This window comes from Lynx canadensis, chromosome A1 (assembly GCF_007474595.2).
Source record: "Lynx canadensis isolate LIC74 chromosome A1, mLynCan4.pri.v2, whole genome shotgun sequence".
Taxonomy (NCBI): domain Eukaryota; kingdom Metazoa; phylum Chordata; class Mammalia; order Carnivora; family Felidae; genus Lynx; species Lynx canadensis.
In genome coordinates this window covers 143,910,182-143,930,629 of record NC_044303.2, presented here as the reverse complement: position 1 = coordinate 143,930,629, position 20,448 = coordinate 143,910,182, and the positions used below count along the sequence as shown (strand labels likewise).

Sequence of the window (20,448 nt, the reverse complement as noted above, 5' to 3'; positions counted from 1 at the left end):
ATACTATTTGTTAGGTGCCTCAGAGACCTCTGCCTACACATTAACTCATGACACTTTGACCAAGAAGGGAAGCAAGGCTCCAGCTTACCTCTGTGGCTCAGAGCAGTGCATGTACCACGAAGTCTCCCCTTGTCCCAGGGTACCAGCCTGCACAGCTGAACGGGAGCAGATGCCAAGTCGGTAAGCTGGGCAGTCTGTGACTGTGGTTTCCCAGTAATGCTGGCCACAGGCAGGCAGCTCCTCACCCAGCACTGAGGGGATTCTGCAGACAAAGTGGATCACTTAAGCCTAGCACAGGTATCACCAGCTTTGATCTCCTAAACATCCACATTCACACAGTTGCACACAGTTTAGGCAGGATTCTATCCTTGGAAACTGCTGGAATTTGACTAGAGACATTTGTTGTCCATTGTGCCCCCAACTTTCAGCTCATTGCCACAGAACTGCACAAATTTTCAACATGCATTCAATATATTTCTGCTGCCACATACACCATGCGTGTATAGTATACTGCATCTCTTGAAGAAGCTAAGAGCCAGGAAATAATTAGAATAATGGCAGGGGAAAAAAAGACATGGCACCATCTCTGTTTTCAGGGAGAGTGAGGAAATACAAGGGAGGAAGGTGGGGAGGTCCAAGAGAACATAACTTGCAAAGTTTTTTTCCAAAACATCAAGAGAAGATGAAGAAAAGTAGGAGGAGGTAGGGGAGGAGTCTCCAAAATCTTCTTTAACAATGAGTTCTGGTGTTTGCTGACCTTACTGGGCACAGAGACCAAATGAGGTGCAGCTCTTAAACGGCAAGACAGCCGGTGAGGCCAGAGCAGAGTGTAGAACTGATCAGGAGTGATGAGTGTGCTTTGTAGAAGCTGTGGTCAACAGTCTTTGGGACTCTGGCCTCTTTGGATTGTAGTAGGGGCACCTGAGAGGTTGTTGAAAGGTCTTTTGTCTCACCTTAGCTATTTTTGTAACGGGCACCGTGAAATGAACCCAAGCACTTTCAACTGCTGATGGGTGACCTTGTTTGCATGAAGTACTCAATCCTGCTTTGAAATGGCTGAGACAGCAAGGAAGCATTTTTAATTTAAGCAGTGTTAATATTCAGTCACTTTTTAACAGATGAGAAAATGATTAATGCAAAGGAATGTATTTCACTTTCTCGTGTCTTTACCCAACAACCTCCTTTCAAAGAGGTGGATACTGACAGGCCCTTGCTCTCTAAGCAAAGCCTGGCTGCCTGATATTTATGAGCTAATTTTCAGGTTAATAATAAATAAAGGTCTATGAAATACATTACAGTTACCATCAGTTACCATCTATGAACTCTAACCAACTTCCAGTCTATTTCTTTTCTTTTTGATTTTTTGAAAAATCAGAAAAAGACAGAAAAGCCCAATCTATTTCTTAAATCTTTTTTTTCCTCTGAATTCACTTATTTGTGTATTTTTTAGCACCTACAACATTCCAGGCCCCATGCTAGATTCTGGGAATTCAAAGATGCAGAATACAGGGCTGCTCCTTGAGGATTATTCAAGACAGAGTGGCTAACAAACAATCCACCTGCGCTCAGACCTTTTCACAGGTAAGATCAAAGGGCTCTGGGGCCTAGAGAAGACTTCCAGGAGCAGCTAGCACTTGAGCTGGGCCATGCGCCATAGTGAATACGGTGAACAGCAACCAGAAGGGAAAACCACACAGGTCATTGCTGGCAGCCACAGTGAGGGACTGAGGGCTTGCCGGCAGCCATGTGGGAGGCACATCCACGCCAACAGCTGCCTGTGTCTCACATGTTTTACACTTTTCAAAAGCCTTCACATACTTTCTCCCATTTGACCATTTGCCCCTCACAATGACCGTGAGAGATCGCAAGCAAATTGCAGATCAGTCTCCCCATGGGGCCCTCGGCTTTTGGCTCTTTAGAACTCCTTTTTCTGGGAGCTCCTGGGTGGGGAGGGACAAGAAAGTCTGAAACTCTGAAAGTCCTCCCTGTGGCCAGAAGCAGAAACTCAACAAAATGTCATTCTCCTCTCTTCAAAACCTGGTCTGCTATTGAAAATAACAGAAGAATTTAGCCTAGACTCTTTTTTTCATTAAATCAGAAATGGTACCTGAAAACAGCCTATGTTTTAAGCAAAACCATCTGTGTTTGTGTTTGCAATACAAATACTGACACTCCAACTTAGGAACTACTGGCACTTTCTCCCTAGTGATGAGCCGTACCCGAACCGTATGGGTGTGCTCGTGATGATATTCGGTACTATACTCCCAGGTATGTCCATTAAACCAAGAACATGCGCAGGCAAGGCCACACCAGGGCGACACCCCTCTCAGAACACTCAACTTACTCTGTCAGCCGTCTCCTCTCAGCGAAGCTGATCACTGTCCCATTTGAGGAAATCTGCAGGGCAGGATGAGCCGTTTCTCGCAACAGAAGAAATCGGGTTCCTATTGCAGTTATGAACATAAGATTATAAGATGACCACAATAGTAAGTGCTGTCCCTGGGCCAAGCCCCACATTTCAGACTGCAGTCTCCCTCTCCCCTGACATCAAAATGCCCTGCTCAGTGTCTTCAGATCCACAAGCTGGAAATCTCATCCATGACAAACAAGGCCTGGGTGAGTGCTAATGACCACGTGCCTGCACCTGGTGCTGCGGTGCACCTCGCATAGTCGAGCTCCCTCTGCTATGCAAACTGTGCTCCTCTGGCCAACAACATCACCTGGAAACTGGCTAGAAATGCAGAAGCTCAGGCCCGTCCCGACCTCCTGAACCAAAATCTGAATTTTCTCAGGCTCCTCAGGAGATTCACGCGCACATAAAAGTCTGAAGATGCACTGGTGTCAGCCGAGGGAGTGGTACTAACAGTGGAAGATCCAGGCACCATATTAGGACTGGAGGGGAAATATTTCTGGGAAGGCAGCCCTCATGTCCTCTCCTGTAAACATCAGGCTGGCCCTGACCACATCACAAACAAGGCATGTGCACAAGTTTTTGCTGGTTAAGCAAATCACTTGATGTACCGCCCTCAATCTTCTGCCATCTTTGGGTCGAGGATAAGATAAGAAAATTATCACCTTTGCATCTCTCACTTTTCACAATAATTGAGAACAGCCAAGTATTTTTTTATGGGCATCATTTGGCTATTTTCTCCAAAATGTCATTGAACAGCTTTATCACTTCCTTGAGTTATTCACTCATTTATTCAACAAACATTAATTGGCACAAACTATGTGCTAGGCACCAGAAATAAACAGAAGAATGAGACTGGAAGCTTGCTCATAGAGTTTACAGTGTAATAAAATAAGAATATCCCCATCCCACTGTCCCTAACACACACTCAAAACATGCCCACTAATTATAGCACATTGAGAGTCAAACAAGAATCATCTGGGGGGATTAAAAACACATGTCAGAGCCCATATGCATCTCCAGATCAATCAGATCAGAGTCTCCATGAGTGGGGCCCCAACATCGGTCTTTTTTAAGTACCCTGACTGATGGCTAATGGGTAGCCAAGGTTGAGAACTTCTTAAACCAGAAATCTAAAAGAAATATCTTGGTCTTTAACCAATGTTGGGTCCTCATGCCAAGAACCTAGTCCAAGAGGTTGGAGCTTTAAGAAGTAGTCTTCTACAGTGTCTTCTCTAGGTGTTAGAAGGAAAGAAATGGAAATGCTTGGAAATAGTTCTCTGTGTGTGTATGAAAAAGAAGTACCTCTGGTGGAAATGAGGGCAGCTTCACTCTGCTCGCTTGCCCCAAATGCATTGATGGCTCTCACGTAGAAAAAGTAATTGTCATTGGGTTGGAGGTTAACTTTCAGCTGGAGTCCTTTAATTCCAGAGAAGGATCTAAACACAAAAGAAAAACTAATTTAAATACTGGGTCACACGCTAAACAAACTCATCATATTTCAATCCTGGAGTGAATGAACATTTTTTATTAACAACAAGTAACTTATTTTTCCCTTTTGGTGACCACCGAGTTAGCAAGCCCGATTCTACAAAATGTTTATGGTCCACTAAGATTACTTAATCAAATCACTTCTACCTTTGTCAACTTTGTCCAATATATGCCTTCCAGAATGCTCCTGAATTGAACCCAACTTTTTTTTTTTAATTCAGAAAACAGACTAATTTTGTGTTTAATGAGTCTGCAAGAATATATTACTTTATCAATTTCTGCCTAAGAGGGCATTTCTGGATTAAGATGATGTTAAGCCAATCTATAATACCACAGATCCTAATATCTAATTAGCAGATCCAGCATAGTGGAAAACTTAAAGTGAGTGATGATTTTGTACATGGCCATCATACAAAAGCCAGTCAAGTTATAGAAACAGAAGAGCCCTAAAGAATACAATATCTTTTAAAAAATATTTAAGTTTATTTATTTTGAGAGAGAGAGAGTAAGCAGGGAAGGGGCAGACAGAGAGAGAGAGACAGAGAGAGAGAGAGAGAGAGAGAGAGGGAGAATCCAAAGCAGGCTCCTCACTGTCAGCTTAGAGCCCGATGCGGGGCTTGATCCCACAACCCTGGGATCATGACCTGAGCTGGTATCAAGAGTCAGACACTTAACCGACTGAGTAGCCTAGGCGCCCCTAGAAGACAATATCTTGTAAAGCAAGTTTAGTCCAAGCAAGAAAAGCAAGTTCTAATTGCCAAATAAAATCCCCAAAGTTTCTGTTTCTAAATCTCCCATGTAGATTAAGATAAAAGGCTGGTAGTGGTATCTAAGTGGCAACAGGCTTACAACAGCCCAACCATTTAAACACATACAGACTTGCTGGATTTGAACAGAGAGCTCTCAGAACTTGCTGGGGAGCTGAAGTAGTTTGTGCCTCTTTTCTATTCTCTTGATCTGCTTGATAGCATGACCCAGAGCATGTATACAAGTAAATTACACAAGTGCTCTTTTTTTTCAGCCTCTATTTGGAGAGGCTTTGGAGAGAGTTACAAGTTAGGCTCCTTACTAAGGAATTCCTAATCTGAGTGCTAATGCCAGGCTCTGTTCCCTGGAGATCTTGCCTTTGGATAATTGTCAGTGAAAACAATAGTACAATACCCTTCCTGCTCATTCTCAGAAGAAGGTTTTTTTTTTTTTTTTTTTTTTTAATCCGTTTGCTTGTTTGTTTTTGTTTTTCTTTGTGTTTGTTATCAACAAATGTACTACAAAAGTGTTTGAATCAAAGATTTTTTCCAGGTCACTTCTACTTCTGTAGATTTATTTCACTTCTCAGTACCTGCCTTAGAGAACACCATGGAGAATCAGAAGAAGGAAAAAGCATCACTGATTCAAAAAACAAACTAATCAAAAAGTTTTCAAAAGCAGGAAATATGTACAAAGTAACAATGCCCTCCCCCACCACGTCTAAAAGTGAAAAAACACCCCATCTTCCTCAGAAAGAAGGGGACAGAGGAGGGGAGCAGACTGGGTCTATTTGTGTATATGCTATTTAGTGCCCTGTCTGGAAGAGACCGCTGGAGACTGCTCAGATGTTATTGGTCCTTATTTCAGAACCTACCACCTGACCCAGCCCTCCACAAGCACTATCTTTAGATGCACAGGGGATCAATGAGCCACATGTTCACAGACAACTAATTATGCTTCAGTTAGTTAATGAAAACCCACGTCCTATGATTAAGAATGTAATTCCTGACTAATATCTAGCATATTATTCTGGGGTGGATGTATTGCTTATCTTATTTGATTTGATGACTAAAGAGATGTTTTAAATGTATGCTAATTATAATAAGCTGTAAAATTATTGTCTCAGTAAGCATACTTGGGCCTGTACTGAATTAACTTCATTCACTCATGAAATAAATGTCTGTCAATCACTTGTGTGACCAGACCCCGTTACCCTGAAGCCTGAGGGGCATTTAGCAAGACTAGGTGAGGAAATTTTAGTTTCAGAGAAGGGATAAAACATGCTGGCTTCATTTCATAACAATGAGATTGTTAAATACCAAAAATACTGATTTGGGGGAAGTGTTTGCCTTGAAGTTTTAGGAAATTTGTCAAGGAAAGAATTCCATATATATAATCAACTGCATCCTATGTCTCACCACTGATTTAAAGAATAAAGGTCTACACGGTATTGAAGTCAGAATATGGGATCAGATCCTGCTTTCAGTATGTGAACAGGCCATGCAGAGTTGATAGATATGCACGATGCCCTCATTGCATCTGTGAAATAAAAGCACTAGGCATGAGCACGAAAATGATGTGAAATGTCATAGAGTTTTATTGGTGACAAGTTGTCATCTTATGCTCCAGCACCAAGAACAAAGCAAAAAATCTCACATACAAATGGTTTATCTCCATGTCTTTTTACTTGTCTGACCTCATCACTTGAATGCCATAAAATTCCTCATATTAGCTTTCCTTGCTTTGTAGCCAAATAAAAACTTTTTTTTAATGTTTGTTTTTTTTAGAGAGAGAGAGAGAGAGAGAAACACAGAATGTGAGCAGGGGAGCGGCAGAGAGAGGGAGACACAGAATCTGAAGCAGGCTCCCGGCTCCAAGCTGTCAGCACAGAGCCTGACACAGGGCTCAAACTCACGAACCACATGATCATGACCCAAGCAGAAGTAGGGCGCTTAACCGACTGAACCACCCAGGGCCCCACCCAATAAAGACTTTTAAAAATTTGGAATGTGAAATCTGAAGAGTGGCACTCTTCCACAGATGATAATTTTTTTAATTGCAGAAACAAAAACATCATCACTGCAACCGAACCCACATGACTTATCCAAAGTGTAGTTTGCAGTAGGACCCAGATTCACAGAATATCCAAACTGAGGTAAGTGATTACACAACACATGGAACCACAGCAAGTTGTTGGCGCTTAGGTAAGAGGGATGTTAGCCTCATCAGTACTATGACTGATCTATGTGAGAAGTCTAAAGCCAAGAGTAAAATTCAAAAGACAGTAAGAAATGGGAGTCAGATGGCCTCACTTTGGGTCATAAGTGTGGAATTCTCCCTACAAGAGCCATAATGCAGTGTAGGGGACAGCTCTCTATGTGCAGTTTTCAGGAATGTGAGGGCAAGGAAGCATCTAGAAACCCTGATGCATCAGCAATTAGCAGGTTGCTGGTGGAGCATAAGCATGCCGAGGAGTACAATCCCACCTTTCTGTGCTCAGCAGGTCTTTAAAAGACTTTCAGCTGTTCATCTCTCCACTGGTAGAACAAATGACATTTGTTAAACTCCAGTGCTGTAAAGCAGAGAGAAACTTTCAAGGAGACCCACAGAAGTCCAAAAGGCTACGGTAAATGAGACTGTTCCTCTCTTCTGTTGTTTCAGAAGGCAAATGAGTGGAAGCCACTGGGAGCCAATGTCCGCGCAATATAAGGAAGGCCTTTGTAGCTTGAGACCTTTCACAAGGCAGTCTAAAGTTTGACACAACCTACCATACAGACAATGGGGCAAGAATCATTTTACGTGGGAATTGAAAAGGGTCTTCATGAAGTAAAAAACCATTAGGTACCTAATGCTCAATGAGAAAATACTAAAAGCATTCCTATAAGTTGGAGACATGGACATGAGGTTAAAAAAAGAAGTCATACAGGGGCAACCTAACCTACCAAGAGTTCTAAATTACAAAGCTAAGGTAATGAAAACTGCATGGCACTGGGACATAAATAGATGGATCAATAGAACACGTGACAGATTATAAAGGTCAGGAATGGAGCCAAACACAGGCTCTTAAGTAGATAATAATGGAAGTATTTCAAATCAGAAGGTCAAATGATGGGTTTTCTTCCTCGGACAGCTGGATAGTCATACTGAAAAAATAAAGTTGGATTATTAATTTCACACTTGCTACTGAAATAAATTTCAGATGATAAAAGATCTAGTTTTTAAAAATGAAATCACTGGATACTAAAAAAAACATAAGAGAGGATTTTTAAATAGGAGACAAAAACTAAAAGCTATTTTAAAAGGAGATTGATAAATTCAACTAAAATAATATCAAAAGGTATACATGGCATATGCAACATGATTCATCACCACAGAGACATCAGTCAAAACCACAATAGGGGCGCCTGGGTGGCGCAGTCGGTTAAGCGTCCGACTTCAGCCAGGTCACGATCTCGCGGTCCGTGAGTTCAAGCCCCGCGTCGGGCTCTGGGCTGATGGCTCAGAGCCTGGAGCCTGTTTCCGATTCTGTGTCTCCCTCTCTCTCTGCCCCTCCCCTGTTCATGCTCTGTCTCTCTCTGTCCCAAAAATAAATAAACGTTGAAAAAAAAAATTTTTTTTTAAAAAAAACCACAATAGATGGCACCTCACACCTGTTAGAATAGCTATTATCAAAAAGATAAGAAGTAACAACCATTGGCAACAATGTGGAGAAAAGGGAACCCTTGTGTACTGTTGGTGGGAATGCAAAATGGTGCAGCCACTATGGAAGACAGTACGGAGGGTCCTCAAAAAATTAAAAACAGAGCAACCATATCATCTAGCAATTTCACTGCTGGGTATTTATCCAAAGAATATGAAAACACTAACTTAAAAAGACACCTGCATCCCCATGGTCACTGCAACGTTATTTACAATAGCCAAGAAATGGAAACAACCTAAGGGTCCATCAATGGATTAAAGAGGATGTGAGATATTTCTATATCTAGGCCTACAGACCTAGCTCACAATGGAATAATACTCAGCTATAAAAAAGAACAAAATCTTGCCATTTGTAATAACATGGATGGACCTAGAGTGTATAATGCTAAGTGAAACAATGCTAAGTCAGACAAAGACAAATACCATATGATTTCACTTATATGTAGAATCCAAAGAAAAATGAGCAAACAAAACAGATACAGACTCATAAATACAGAGAACCATCTGGTGGTTGCCAGAGGGGAGAGGGGTGGGGGGATGGGTGATATAGGAGAAGGGGATTAAAAGATACAAACTTCAGGAGCGCCTGGGTGGCGCAGTCGGTTAAGCGTCCGACTTCAGCTCAGGTCACGATCTCGCGGTCCGTGAGTTCGAGCCCCGCGTCAGGCTCTGGGCTGATGGCTCAGAGCCTGGAGCCTGTTTCCGATTCTGTGTCTCCCTCTCTCTCTGCCCCTCCCCCGTTCATGCTCTGTCTCTCTCTCTGTCCCAAAAATAAACAAACGTTGAAAAAAAAATTATAAAAAAAAAGATACAAACTTCTACTTATAAAATAAGATATGAGGATACAAGGTACAGTATTGGGAATACTGTATGTTAGTACAGTTAATAGTATGTTAATAGTATGTAATAACTTTGTATGCTAAAAGATGATAGCTACATTTATTGTGATCACTTCATAAGGTAGATACGTATTAAATCACTATGTCATATGCCTGAACCTAATATAATATTGAATATCAACTACAAATCAATTTAAAAATTATGCATGGCAAAAAACCTTCAAAAGAAATTAGCAACCCATGTTGTAGATGAGTACTAATGTTCTTTAAAAACCAAAGAACTTCTACAAATCAATAAGGAAAAAACTATAGTCCAACAGGAAAAAAAAAAAATAGGTAAAGGAAATGAATAGTTCACAGGAAAGAAAGTACGTGGCTCCGAAACATATGAAATGATGTTCAACCTATTAATAGTAATGCACACTGAAACTATAATAAGATTCTATCTTCTACCTATCAAGTTGTCAAAGATCAAAAGTTTCACCATACCCTATGCAGGCTAGGATATGAAGAACAAAGCACTCTTTTTGTATGCTTCTAGCCTGTGTATAACAGCCACAACCTCTACGTAAACAGTTTGGTAATATCTATCAAAATCCAAAATGTAAAACCTCTATCCAGTCATTCTATTTCTAAAGAATTTTTTCAATGTTTATTTATTTTGAGAGAAAGAGAGAGCGAGAGTGTGTGTACCCATGCAGGGGAGGGGCAGAGAGAGAAGGAAAGAGAGAATTCCAAGCAGACTCCATGCTGTCAGCACAGAGACCCATGTGGGGCTCAATCTCACAAACCATGAGATTATGACTTAAGTGAAATCAAGAGTTGGATGCTTAACCAACTGAGCCACCCAGGTACCCCAGTCATTGTATTTCTAGGAATTACAGATATTCTGGTACACGTGTGAAATGATATATGATAAGGTTTTTTCTGCAGCATTGTTTGTGATAGCAAGAAAATGGAAACAACTTAAGTACCTTTCAATTGGTTAAATAAATTAAATTATATTCTTAAACCAGAATATAATGGAATTGTTCTTAAAATTGAGACAGTTCCATATCTATTGGTACAGGATACTCACCAAGAAATATTTTTAAATAAGAAAAGCAAGGGTGGTAGAAATATCTATAGTATGCTACCATTGGTTGCAAAAATATAGAGATGTTTGTATACACACATCTGAAAGGATAAATATGAATCAGGTAAGAGTAGTTGCCTCCAGGGAGAAGAATTGAGTAGGTGACAGATAAATAGAAAGGAGACTTAATTTTCACTGTATCCCTTTGTATCTTTTGAATTTTGTACCATTTGGATATTATCCAAAATTAATTAAATAATTTACTTTTAGAGCTAGATTACAAGCTCAGGAGTTGGTTGAATGTGTTTGCAGAACACGTGTTAATTTGAATTTTGTATAGTAGCTTCTCTAGGAATTCGATAATTCAACAATTTGTGTGGGATGGAAGAAAGGAGTGTATGTGTGCTTTAGGGAACCTGAGGGGCTGGTAATACTGAGGAGTGACTGCCTCTGCGTTGCCGTGTCTAACACCTAGACTTAGCATGTTTTCTCCCCGGCAGAGGGGGGCGGCATGTGTACAAACAATATGGAGGAATCCAGTGCCATTACTCCTGGAAGCAGCCTACGGATGGTGCTGTCACTGCAGTGCACAACAGATGGCTAAGTACAAATTGTTTGTTAAAAACACAGTGGGTTCTTGCTAGCATTCCTGTTGGCCGCACCAACATTCAGCCAGTCAGTCAACACCATTTCATGTGAACTGTGAACAGAGCACACGGCTGGGCCCTAGGGGACCAGCTAGTAGTGTTTCCCAGACCTGCCCGGACACATTAGACCTTCTGAATTGGAATTTCTTAAGGAGGCCTGTGAATCTAAGCTTTTACAAGCAACCCAGTTGATTTTTATGATCAGTTAGGTTTGGAAAACACACTCATAAGATAGAGTGGGATGAGACGGGATGGGAGGGAGAAATAGGAAAAAGAAGAAAAATCCATGAGAACATAAGCAACATTAAATGCAAGAACTAACTTTTGCTGTTGGAAGCCATTTTAAAAACCTAAACTGTATAAACATGGAACTTTCTGTTTTAAGATGAAAAACTTTAGTTAAATCAGGATTAAGAAGAAAATTCTTTATATATGGATTTTTTTTTAACTTGGTAAAATAAAAATTTTTGAACAGGACCATTTTTCTTTTGATAAATGAGGACATTATGAGATTCAGTGTTAACTAAACATCACTATTCATAATAGCGTAGGAACACGAGGGCTGAACACTGCCAACCTTGGGACTCAGGCTCTCCTGTAATTAGATTTCTCACAAAAATCTAAGTGAGCCAAAGGATTCCAGCAGAAGGATCCTGGAGTTTTGTTTTCTCTGTAGTTCCCCTCCAAAGCCTGAATGATAGCATTTCTATTTCAGGCAGAGAAGCCCAGGAGTCTAGTAACATCCATTCCTCTGGATTCTCTAAATTTTCCTTAACCACTTTAAGCCCACATATGTAGACAATTACTTGAGGTCCCTATAGCACCACCCGCCTGGAATGGTGATTTAACATTACATTTTCAGACCTTGTTTAAAAAATGATTACATCGGCAATGTTTTTGCAATTTTTGTAAAACTGCTCTTAAAGACAATCACTATTACCTTGCTCAATAGCCCTTATATAAAGATCTACATGAAAAATTCATCTTAGAGCTGAATGTCAAGAAATATAATTGTCTCTTAGTGAAATGTTATGCTTCCTTTTTATAAAAAGACGAGTTATGTAATCTCTTTCTCCCTCTTACTGTCTCCCCCTCTCTTGTTTTCACCTTAGCTACCAGGAAGTTCAGATTGAAATTTTATGTTCCATTGAGCTACTGTTCTTAACCTGTACTTTCTGATACAATCTCCTCACCCCTGCATGATCTGGCTCTTGTTCTTACATGATTGTTTCTAGTCGTTCTATTATGTCTAGGTCTTTTATAGTGAACAACTTGAATCCTTTTGGAAATTGACAGAACATAAGGTAGAAGTGAAGGAACAGTCTGGGTTTTCATTGATTGAGGTTTTACTATACAACCAGGAGGTGTATAGGATTGTAAATGATCAAAGTTAATTAGATTCATTTGGGAAGAAAGATTTCTTTTAGGAAAAGCTAAATGCCAAGAATCCTGGGTAAGGGAGTGGGAATCATCCCATAACTCACTCTCCCAAGTGCTCCTTGCTGAGAGATATTACCTGGGTCAGGAAAACAATACCATGTAAACATTGGCTATTAGCTCTTAAATACTCAATAAATTTTGGTCCGTTCATGTCAGTGATCCTCCTATCACCCTGTGAAGCAAGCTTGGAGCAGGAATAACTGCCTCCTCCAGGAGGAGGAAGTCAATGATTTGAAGGTCAAATCATTTGCTGTTGACAATTGGTCATCACCTATCCAGCCGAAAATTTGGTACAAAGTTTTTTTAAAAAGAAAGAAATGCTGGGATTCTTCATATCCTATTCAGGTACTAAGTTCATTAGAAAACTCACCCCTAATTGTCCTTATTATACAGACAGAGTGGCAGCTGTCCCCAGCTAGAAAACCCAACCATGAGAGACAATTCTGTTCCTGCCCCACCATGTGTGGCCCTGAATGCTGGAAGCAGGAGGAACGTGAGTTTACAGGCCCAGCACCCAGACCCCAGCTCACCCTGGGGATGCTTCTGGGGAGGGGGACCCAGGGAGGGTTTCTCCACCCTACAGCCACAGCCAGGGTGGCAGGGGAAGGGGCAGGAAGTTCACTACCAACTACTTTTGTGGTGTATTGAGTCTCACAGATTTGTCATTCAGTACACAGCTTCTCTCTGCACAGCCCACACAGCTAATCCCTGTACTATATTTCTCTCAGTTTTCCCTCCTCCACCCACAGTTCTGCTGACTTCTCTCCACACAGGAGAGACAGAACAGCTGAGGAAACAGCCGAGCGGTGGAAAATTTTTGAAAGTGTTTTGAGCCCACCCAACCTGAGGAGAGCATTCAAAGAAAAACAGGAAAGGGTGAGTAGGAGCTCCCTCAGCCCCCACACACAAGCCGGGGATTGTCACTCCCGCCCACCGCCCAATCCCAACAGGGGCCGACTGCTGGGACCCAGCCATGATGCCCACACACAAAAATATGCAAATGTGTTTTCTGTGAGGATTACGGAATGGAGGCAATTGCTTGGCTATTTCAGATACCACGTCATGGAACTTGGGGGCTCAGTAGGCTCACTCCATTCAAACACTCACTGTAAGAGTTCGCCCAGCACCTTTGGTCTTAAATTGGAACATTTAGAGGCCATCATACTGGGAGAATGAATGCAGGTCTGAAGATGCAGGTCCTTCTGTTCTGGCAACAAAAATCAGATTCCCCAGTCTAAACGGTAATCAATGCCCTCCCTGTGTGTGTGTACGTTCATGTTACTCATCCTTTTCTCCATTCTTTTCATTTCCTTTCAACTTCTCTTCCTACTCCAGACCAGAGCCTTTAAGGCTATCTGTCTCTTCAGAAATTGAAGGTGAGAGAGACATGAACTCATTTAGTTCTCAATTCGCTTTAGTCTTCCCTCTCTACTGTACCAGAGACTCTAGCCAGCTAGATGACCTGGTGGTGGCAAGGCCAGAAGGAGGCTGGCTACTCCCCTCATTCATTCACTCATTCATTCATTTAACAGAACTTTATTGAATATCTACACAGATAAGTTGCCCATCCTCACCCAAACACACCACATCAAAAAGAAGGAACCTCTGATCCCATTTACTCCCCAACAGTGACCTCTGTATCAATTTTTGGATCTGGTTTAGCATAAGATTTTTGGATAGAACCCAGAACCAATGAAAAGGTTATGTGACCAATGGCTAAACAAGATTATAAGTGCCATAGAGTGATCCATTAAATAGTTTCTAGTCCATGAACTAGGCTGGTCTTATCTCCTAGCTAAGCACCCAAGCACTAAAATTAATTCATTCACCATTCTGTGCTACTTTTCAGCACAGGTTATTTTGTTCCCATTTTGAGTAAGAGATTATCCTCAAATCCGGCCTAACTTTTCTTGTTGGTATCAGTATTATGTGTTCAGTGCTAATTGATATTAACCCATTCAGGTAACACATATTTATTGAGTACTTACAATATGCCAGATAGTGTCCCAGACACTGAGGCTGCAAATTTACATAATGATCCCTTCATGGAGACAACAAGTGAGTGGGATCAGATAACTCTTGGCTTACTGTTCTTTCCAAGACAAAAATAACTCTAATTATGTACTGCTGTACAGAGAACCGAAGTGAAGAATGTGGTTCTAATAGAATGGAACAGTAGGGATTGTTTGCATTTTGACTAGAGGTGATCAAGTTTTAAGTTTGTTTATCAATTCTACTATCTGACTAGCTGTGTACAGTTGTTATCTTAGAGATGCAACAATATAGATCATAGTTAAATAGTTCATAATGTTTTATAGTTTTGATCCATCAGACCTTGTAAGGAATACTTTCAAGGTAGTTGTAAGCACCAGATAGTCAAAAGACTATGGCACATGGCCACTTTTCCTTTCCTCTCAACTTTTAAGTTGGAGAACCAAGAGAAATACAAATGAGTTTTGCAGCTCTGGGCGTCTGAAATTAAAAATGAGTTATTGCAGTCTCTTGATGCCAACCTGGGGTTTAAGACACTGAGGGTTCTTGTACTGATGAGGAATGTCTCTAATGTTGTACATCGGCAACAGACTTAGCAAATGAACAAGGTAGTGATTTGTGGCCAACAAATGTGTGCTTGCTTCAAGAAGTTATTTTTTTTGTCAGACTCAGCAGGGATCCAGAGGCTGGAGAGTCCTCCCCTGGGTTGTGGATTGGACATACCATTCTACCTCCTGGCACTGAGGAATCTTTTAGCACCTGGAAAACAGTTCCATCTCCAAAACAGCTCCAAGCTATCAACAAGACTCTGAATGTGGAATTTCCCTTCACTTTAAACTTGCTGGACTATATCCATTCAATAACAAAGGATCCCTGTACTGTTCTATAACTACTAGGAACATCTGCTTATCCAGCCTCTCAGAGGCTCTCCTTTAACAAGAAAAATTAGAATGAACCTACCAGCAAGTCCCAAACAGAATAAAATAATGACAAGCCTTATGTTTTAATTAGCACAACTTTTGTCTTAATAAAATTTGTGGGTGGCCATTTTCTTCTTACAAATGGAACTGTCTTTGGCTTCTTTGGCTTTGATAGAAGGATTTGTTTGGAATGTATTATTCATTGTTGATACTAAATGAATATTTTGGTTTTTTGTTTTTGTTTTGTTTTGTTTTGTTTTGTTTTGTTTTGTTTTGTTTTGAGGCCCCCAGGGTGATCAGGGAAAGGAAAAACATTGGTCAGGAAAGGTTTGAATAATGATACTGCATTCTCTCTTTACATCTATAATTTTCATATGTCAAAAGAAATTCTAGATACATAATAACTCCCTATTATCAGGCAGTTGAAGTATGCCAACTCAGTCTATATAATAATACAAGTTTTAGAACTAGTGGAGAGAATAAGACAGATCTGAGTCTGAATTCTGACTCCAAATTCTCACTCCATCATTTAATACCTTGGCCAAATTATTTAACTTTCTTGAATCTCATTTAATGGAGTTCATCACCTCACCTCCCTCCTAGGATTTTTGAGAGAGTTGAAAGAGATTTAGCATAGTTCCTGGCATGTTGAGGCCCTCAATGGATTGCCATTTCCCCACCCATCCCCCCGTTCCTTCTCCCTGTAGCCACATTTATGAGATGACATCACAGTTCCCTTAGTGCGATGGCCACTAGATCTCAGGGTTTCCAGATCCCTGCTGATTTAAGAATCCAACTGTGCTATTATTTATGCAAATATCAGCTGAGGCCAGATGCCATAACAAGGATGAGTCATTTCAGAGCACTCCTTAACAGTCTGATTTTGCCTCAGAGAGAACTGAGGTGATGGCGGAGAACAGTGGGAGGGGTTGCCAGGGACTTGGGCACTGCTGATACGGGGTTCTCATGACACCAAGGGTTTTTTGTGGAGAAGTTCCAGGAAGTTTCAGGATGCCCCTAGGTGACATTAAATGGGGATTAGCAGCTTGGACTTTGACAACTGACAAAATGGAGCTTGAATCCTGATTGTTACTCACTAACTGAGTACCCTCTCAAAGAGTCTGTTTTCTCTGAGTTCTTATGAGAATTAAATAAGGCAAAAACAGTGACTGGCACACAGTAAATGCTCAATAAAAGTCAGTTATAATCTCTCTGTCTCTGTCTCTTTCTCTCCCTACTCCCCCTGCCCCCATTTCTTCTTCTCCCACTCCATTGTGGTCAGAGTTCACCTCGCCTCTATTTGCTAATTATTGAGGTCTGCCATCCAGCAGTTGGCACATTAACAGCTATGTTGTTTTATGTATATTTACTATGTTCTCACATCTGCTGAAATGCCTACATCCCACCCATACATACCCCACTCAACATGAATTCATTGTTTGATCATTGTTTTGTGAGGCCTGTCTTCACATATTTGAAAGAAACTATGATTATTGCTCAGTCGTGTGAAACCTTACATAACTAAATAAATAGTTGTTGATTGATCATGTAGATAATCAAGAGCTTAAATAATATACTTTATTAAAAAGCTGCCTAATGTTTGTTGTACTATTATTTCAACGTTTTATATCCTACCAAAATAATTTATTTCAGTAAACTTTGTTTTAAAAACAAGCTATGGGTGCTTGGAGGCTCAGTTGGTTAAGCATCTGACTTCGGCTCAGGTCATGATCTCACAGTTTGTGGGTTCGAGTCCCACATCGGGCTCACTGCTGACAGTGCGGAGCCTACTTCTGATCCCCCCCTCTCTCTCTCTGCCCCTCCCCAACTCGTGCCCTCTCTCTCTCTGTCAAAAATAAACAAACATTTCAGGGGCGCCTGGGTGGCTCAGTCAGTTAAGCATCTGACATCGGCTCAGGTCATGATCTTGCAGTTTGTGAGTTCGAGCCCCACGTCGGGCTCTGTGCTGACAGCTCAGAGCCTGGAGCCTGTTTCTGATCCTGTGTCTCCCCCTCTCTCTGTCCCTCTCATGCTCATGCTCTGTCTCTCTCTGTCTCTCAATAATAAACATTAAAAATTTTTTTAAATAAACATTTCAAAAAGATAAATAAATGAAAACAAGCTAAAAGTGCCTCTATTAAAATATGAGCATTAATAATAATGATCTGAATACTCATCATGGAACGTGAACTTGCTCTATTGCCATGGATTAGAGTCTAAGAAATCACCACCTCAGTAAATAAATTAACATTTACCAAATGCCCCCAGGATGCATACCCCTTTATTAACAAATTTAAAGCTTTATAAGTTTAGTGAGAGAGCTTCCCATGTCTTTTTTTCCTGGAAAAATCTCTTTTTTTTAAATTTTTTTTTTCAACGTTTATTTATTTTTTTTTGGGACAGAGAGAGACAGGGCATGAACGGGGGAGGGGCAGAGAGAGAGGGAGACACAGAATCGGAAACAGGCTCCAGGCTCCGAGCCCTCAGCCCAGAGCCCGACGCGGGGCTCGAACTCACGGACCGCGAGATCGTGACCTGGCTGAAGTCGGACGCTTAACCGACTGCGCCACCCAGGCGCCCCTCCTGGAAAAATCTCTTTAGATCCTTCTTGCTCTTGGAGAGGCAGGTATGTCTCTGTAATTATATATACGTAATATATATAATATATATATACACCCACATATACATATGTATATATATTATGTATATAATATACATACACACACATATACATATGTATACATATACATATTATATATATATATACACATATACACACATATGTATATACACATATATATAATTAGCTCCTTTATATTACCAATACATCATGGAGACACAGATTTACATTATATATAAGCTCACTATTAGTTTCCTGAGTTAGGTGTATCTATTCTGATATAACTACTAAAAAATGCATGAAATATGCATAAATCCTGTCTAACAACTCAAGTTAAATATACCTCAAAGAATGTTCTATCTTATTAAAATTTGCATACATTTTTCTTACAAGGGAGTTATTATTCTACATTGTAGCATGTGTTTTATTACAAACTTGGAGTTCACTGACGAATATAGTGATGGAGTTGCAAATCAAGTCAACAGCTTAATGAGCTCAGCAGGATGTTAGGAAGCTCTTCTCCCTCTCTAGGCAGAAGCTCAGTTAGGTTAGGACCTTGAGCTGAGTTCCAGGCGCCCTGGGCTCTCCCTGTGGAAAAGATCCTTACCTCAGGCCCTCACCCTCGGGAGAGTGCTGTCTGCAGTACTCCAGAGTGTAGGTCTCAGTGGCCTCCAGGTTGGCAGGCCGCCATCGGATGGTGGCTGTGTTCCAACACACAGTACAGTCCTCAGCGCGGATTACAGGGGTGGAGGGTGCTGCGAGAGAGAACCAAAGCAATCACGGAACAATCAACATCAGCTCTGCTTCCCTCGTACCCTGGGAAGAGTGCTTGGGCATGGTTTCATTTTAATTTTTGATTAAAAAATACATTCTTGGTTGAAAGCCCAAAAGATAATGTATATAATGAAAAGTCCCCCTCCCACCTCTGCCTTCCAAACTGTACAGTTTTCACCCATCCCCAGAGAGCCTCTAATACTAGCTTCCTATAAATCTCAACAGTTTTCTTATACATCTACAAGCAAATTACAATACAGATTCTTGTCTGTCTCCCTTCACACAAGTTAGCCATAATCTTGCCTTCAGTAGGTACTCAATAAATACTTATTTTAGGAGGCAAGAAGAAAGAATAAAATGGTGGGAGTGAGTCATTTCTCCCCCTGATGTAGTTAGAATGATCTTAAAGGTGATGCAAACCTGGCTTATGCCATACCCACGGCAGCCTTCAGTGAAAAGATTCCATCATGGGATGCATTCCCAGTTGAATATCATTGCTGAAAAACCTTTTGGGGCTCCTAGTACCCATACGATGAAGCCCAATCTTACCTTAGCAAACATGGCCCCCATACACTAGCCTTTGTCACCTCACATCTTTCCTCTCCTCGTTTTTAAGTCAAAGAAATAATTCTAAACTTCTTGTAGTGCCCTGCACACTCCATACTTTTTCTTACCTTGATGCCTCTGCTCATATGTTTTCTATAAATGGAATATACTCCTTTAACTGATCCTTCAAAGGGTTCCATTTAGGCAGCAATTCTAAGGAGCCATTCCTAAACCTGCCCCTGTCCCAGGCTCTCTTGAGTACTCCTCTAGAGTGTTTTCACAATAACTTGTACATAAATAGATCATGACCCTTACCACAATTTTTATGATATTTTGTTTTGTTTTATCTCTTGCCCTTGACAGCAAGCTTCTTGAGAACAGGAGCCCAGTTTTACTCATCATTGTGTACTCACCACTGCACAACACCTAGCACACTATAGGTGCTTAATAAATGCTTATAGGTTGATCTTAGTAATCTATGAAGAATTGAAAATTGCCTCCCGACACCCCCTTAACATTTCTTTACCTGTTCTAAAAACTGCCCTTTCGCTCGGCAGACTACATCCAGTGAAGTTCACAGCCATTACCCACACTTGATAGCAACGGCCAGGTTCCAGATCTTCAAAAATGCAGTAGCTTTCTTTCACTGTCAATCTGTATTCTTCCACCAAGTCTAGCACAAAACACAATTATAAACTTTAGGGTGTCTTCTAAAGTTAATTGGAAATTAGCTACTAGAAGAATTGGTCTACTATTTTCAGTGGAAAATTCAAACTGATAAACTTACAGATATCATTTGGTGATAGCTAGTATTTTCAAATACCTAAGAAAACAAGAGCATGCTAAAAAGAGACATTTAGAATGATGCCATATTACATGTGAACACTTACAGAAAATAATAGGATATTAGTAAGATACGAACTTCATCTGCCACAATTAAAGTAATGTAGTTCAATAGCAAATACTAAAATTGCATCGTTTATGTTAGCTTAAATCTCAGTAATACATTCTCAAAAAATTCTTAAGAAGCAATGCCAATATTTCAGGAGAGCATGTAAAAAAATAAGGACAACCCCATGTTTTCCAAATTTATGATGTTATAAAGCAACTTCCCAAATTAGTCAACAATTTTAGTACTCAGTATAATTTTCAAAGTTTCAAATCCTGGTTCCTCTTCATGAATTCCAGAATCATTCCAACTAGAGAGTTCCACAACTTACAGAAATACTTAAATAACTTTGATAGGTC

The 20,448-nt window shown here is 40.6% G+C and overlaps 1 protein-coding gene across 1 annotated transcript in view; it reads right to left on the bottom strand.

Annotated features, from left to right (window-relative positions):
- Positions 1-20,448, bottom strand: part of CMYA5 (cardiomyopathy associated 5) — a 91,686-nt gene that overhangs the window by 6,803 nt on the left and 64,435 nt on the right. The window contains exons 8-12 of the mRNA XM_030323713.1: positions 19,727-19,873; positions 18,488-18,635; positions 3,716-3,849; positions 2,345-2,444; positions 89-262 (exon numbers count right to left, since the gene is read on the bottom strand). Coding sequence (XP_030179573.1) covers positions 89-262; positions 2,345-2,444; positions 3,716-3,849; positions 18,488-18,635; positions 19,727-19,873 — 703 coding nt within the window. The remainder of the gene's footprint in view (positions 1-88; positions 263-2,344; positions 2,445-3,715; positions 3,850-18,487; positions 18,636-19,726; positions 19,874-20,448) is intronic.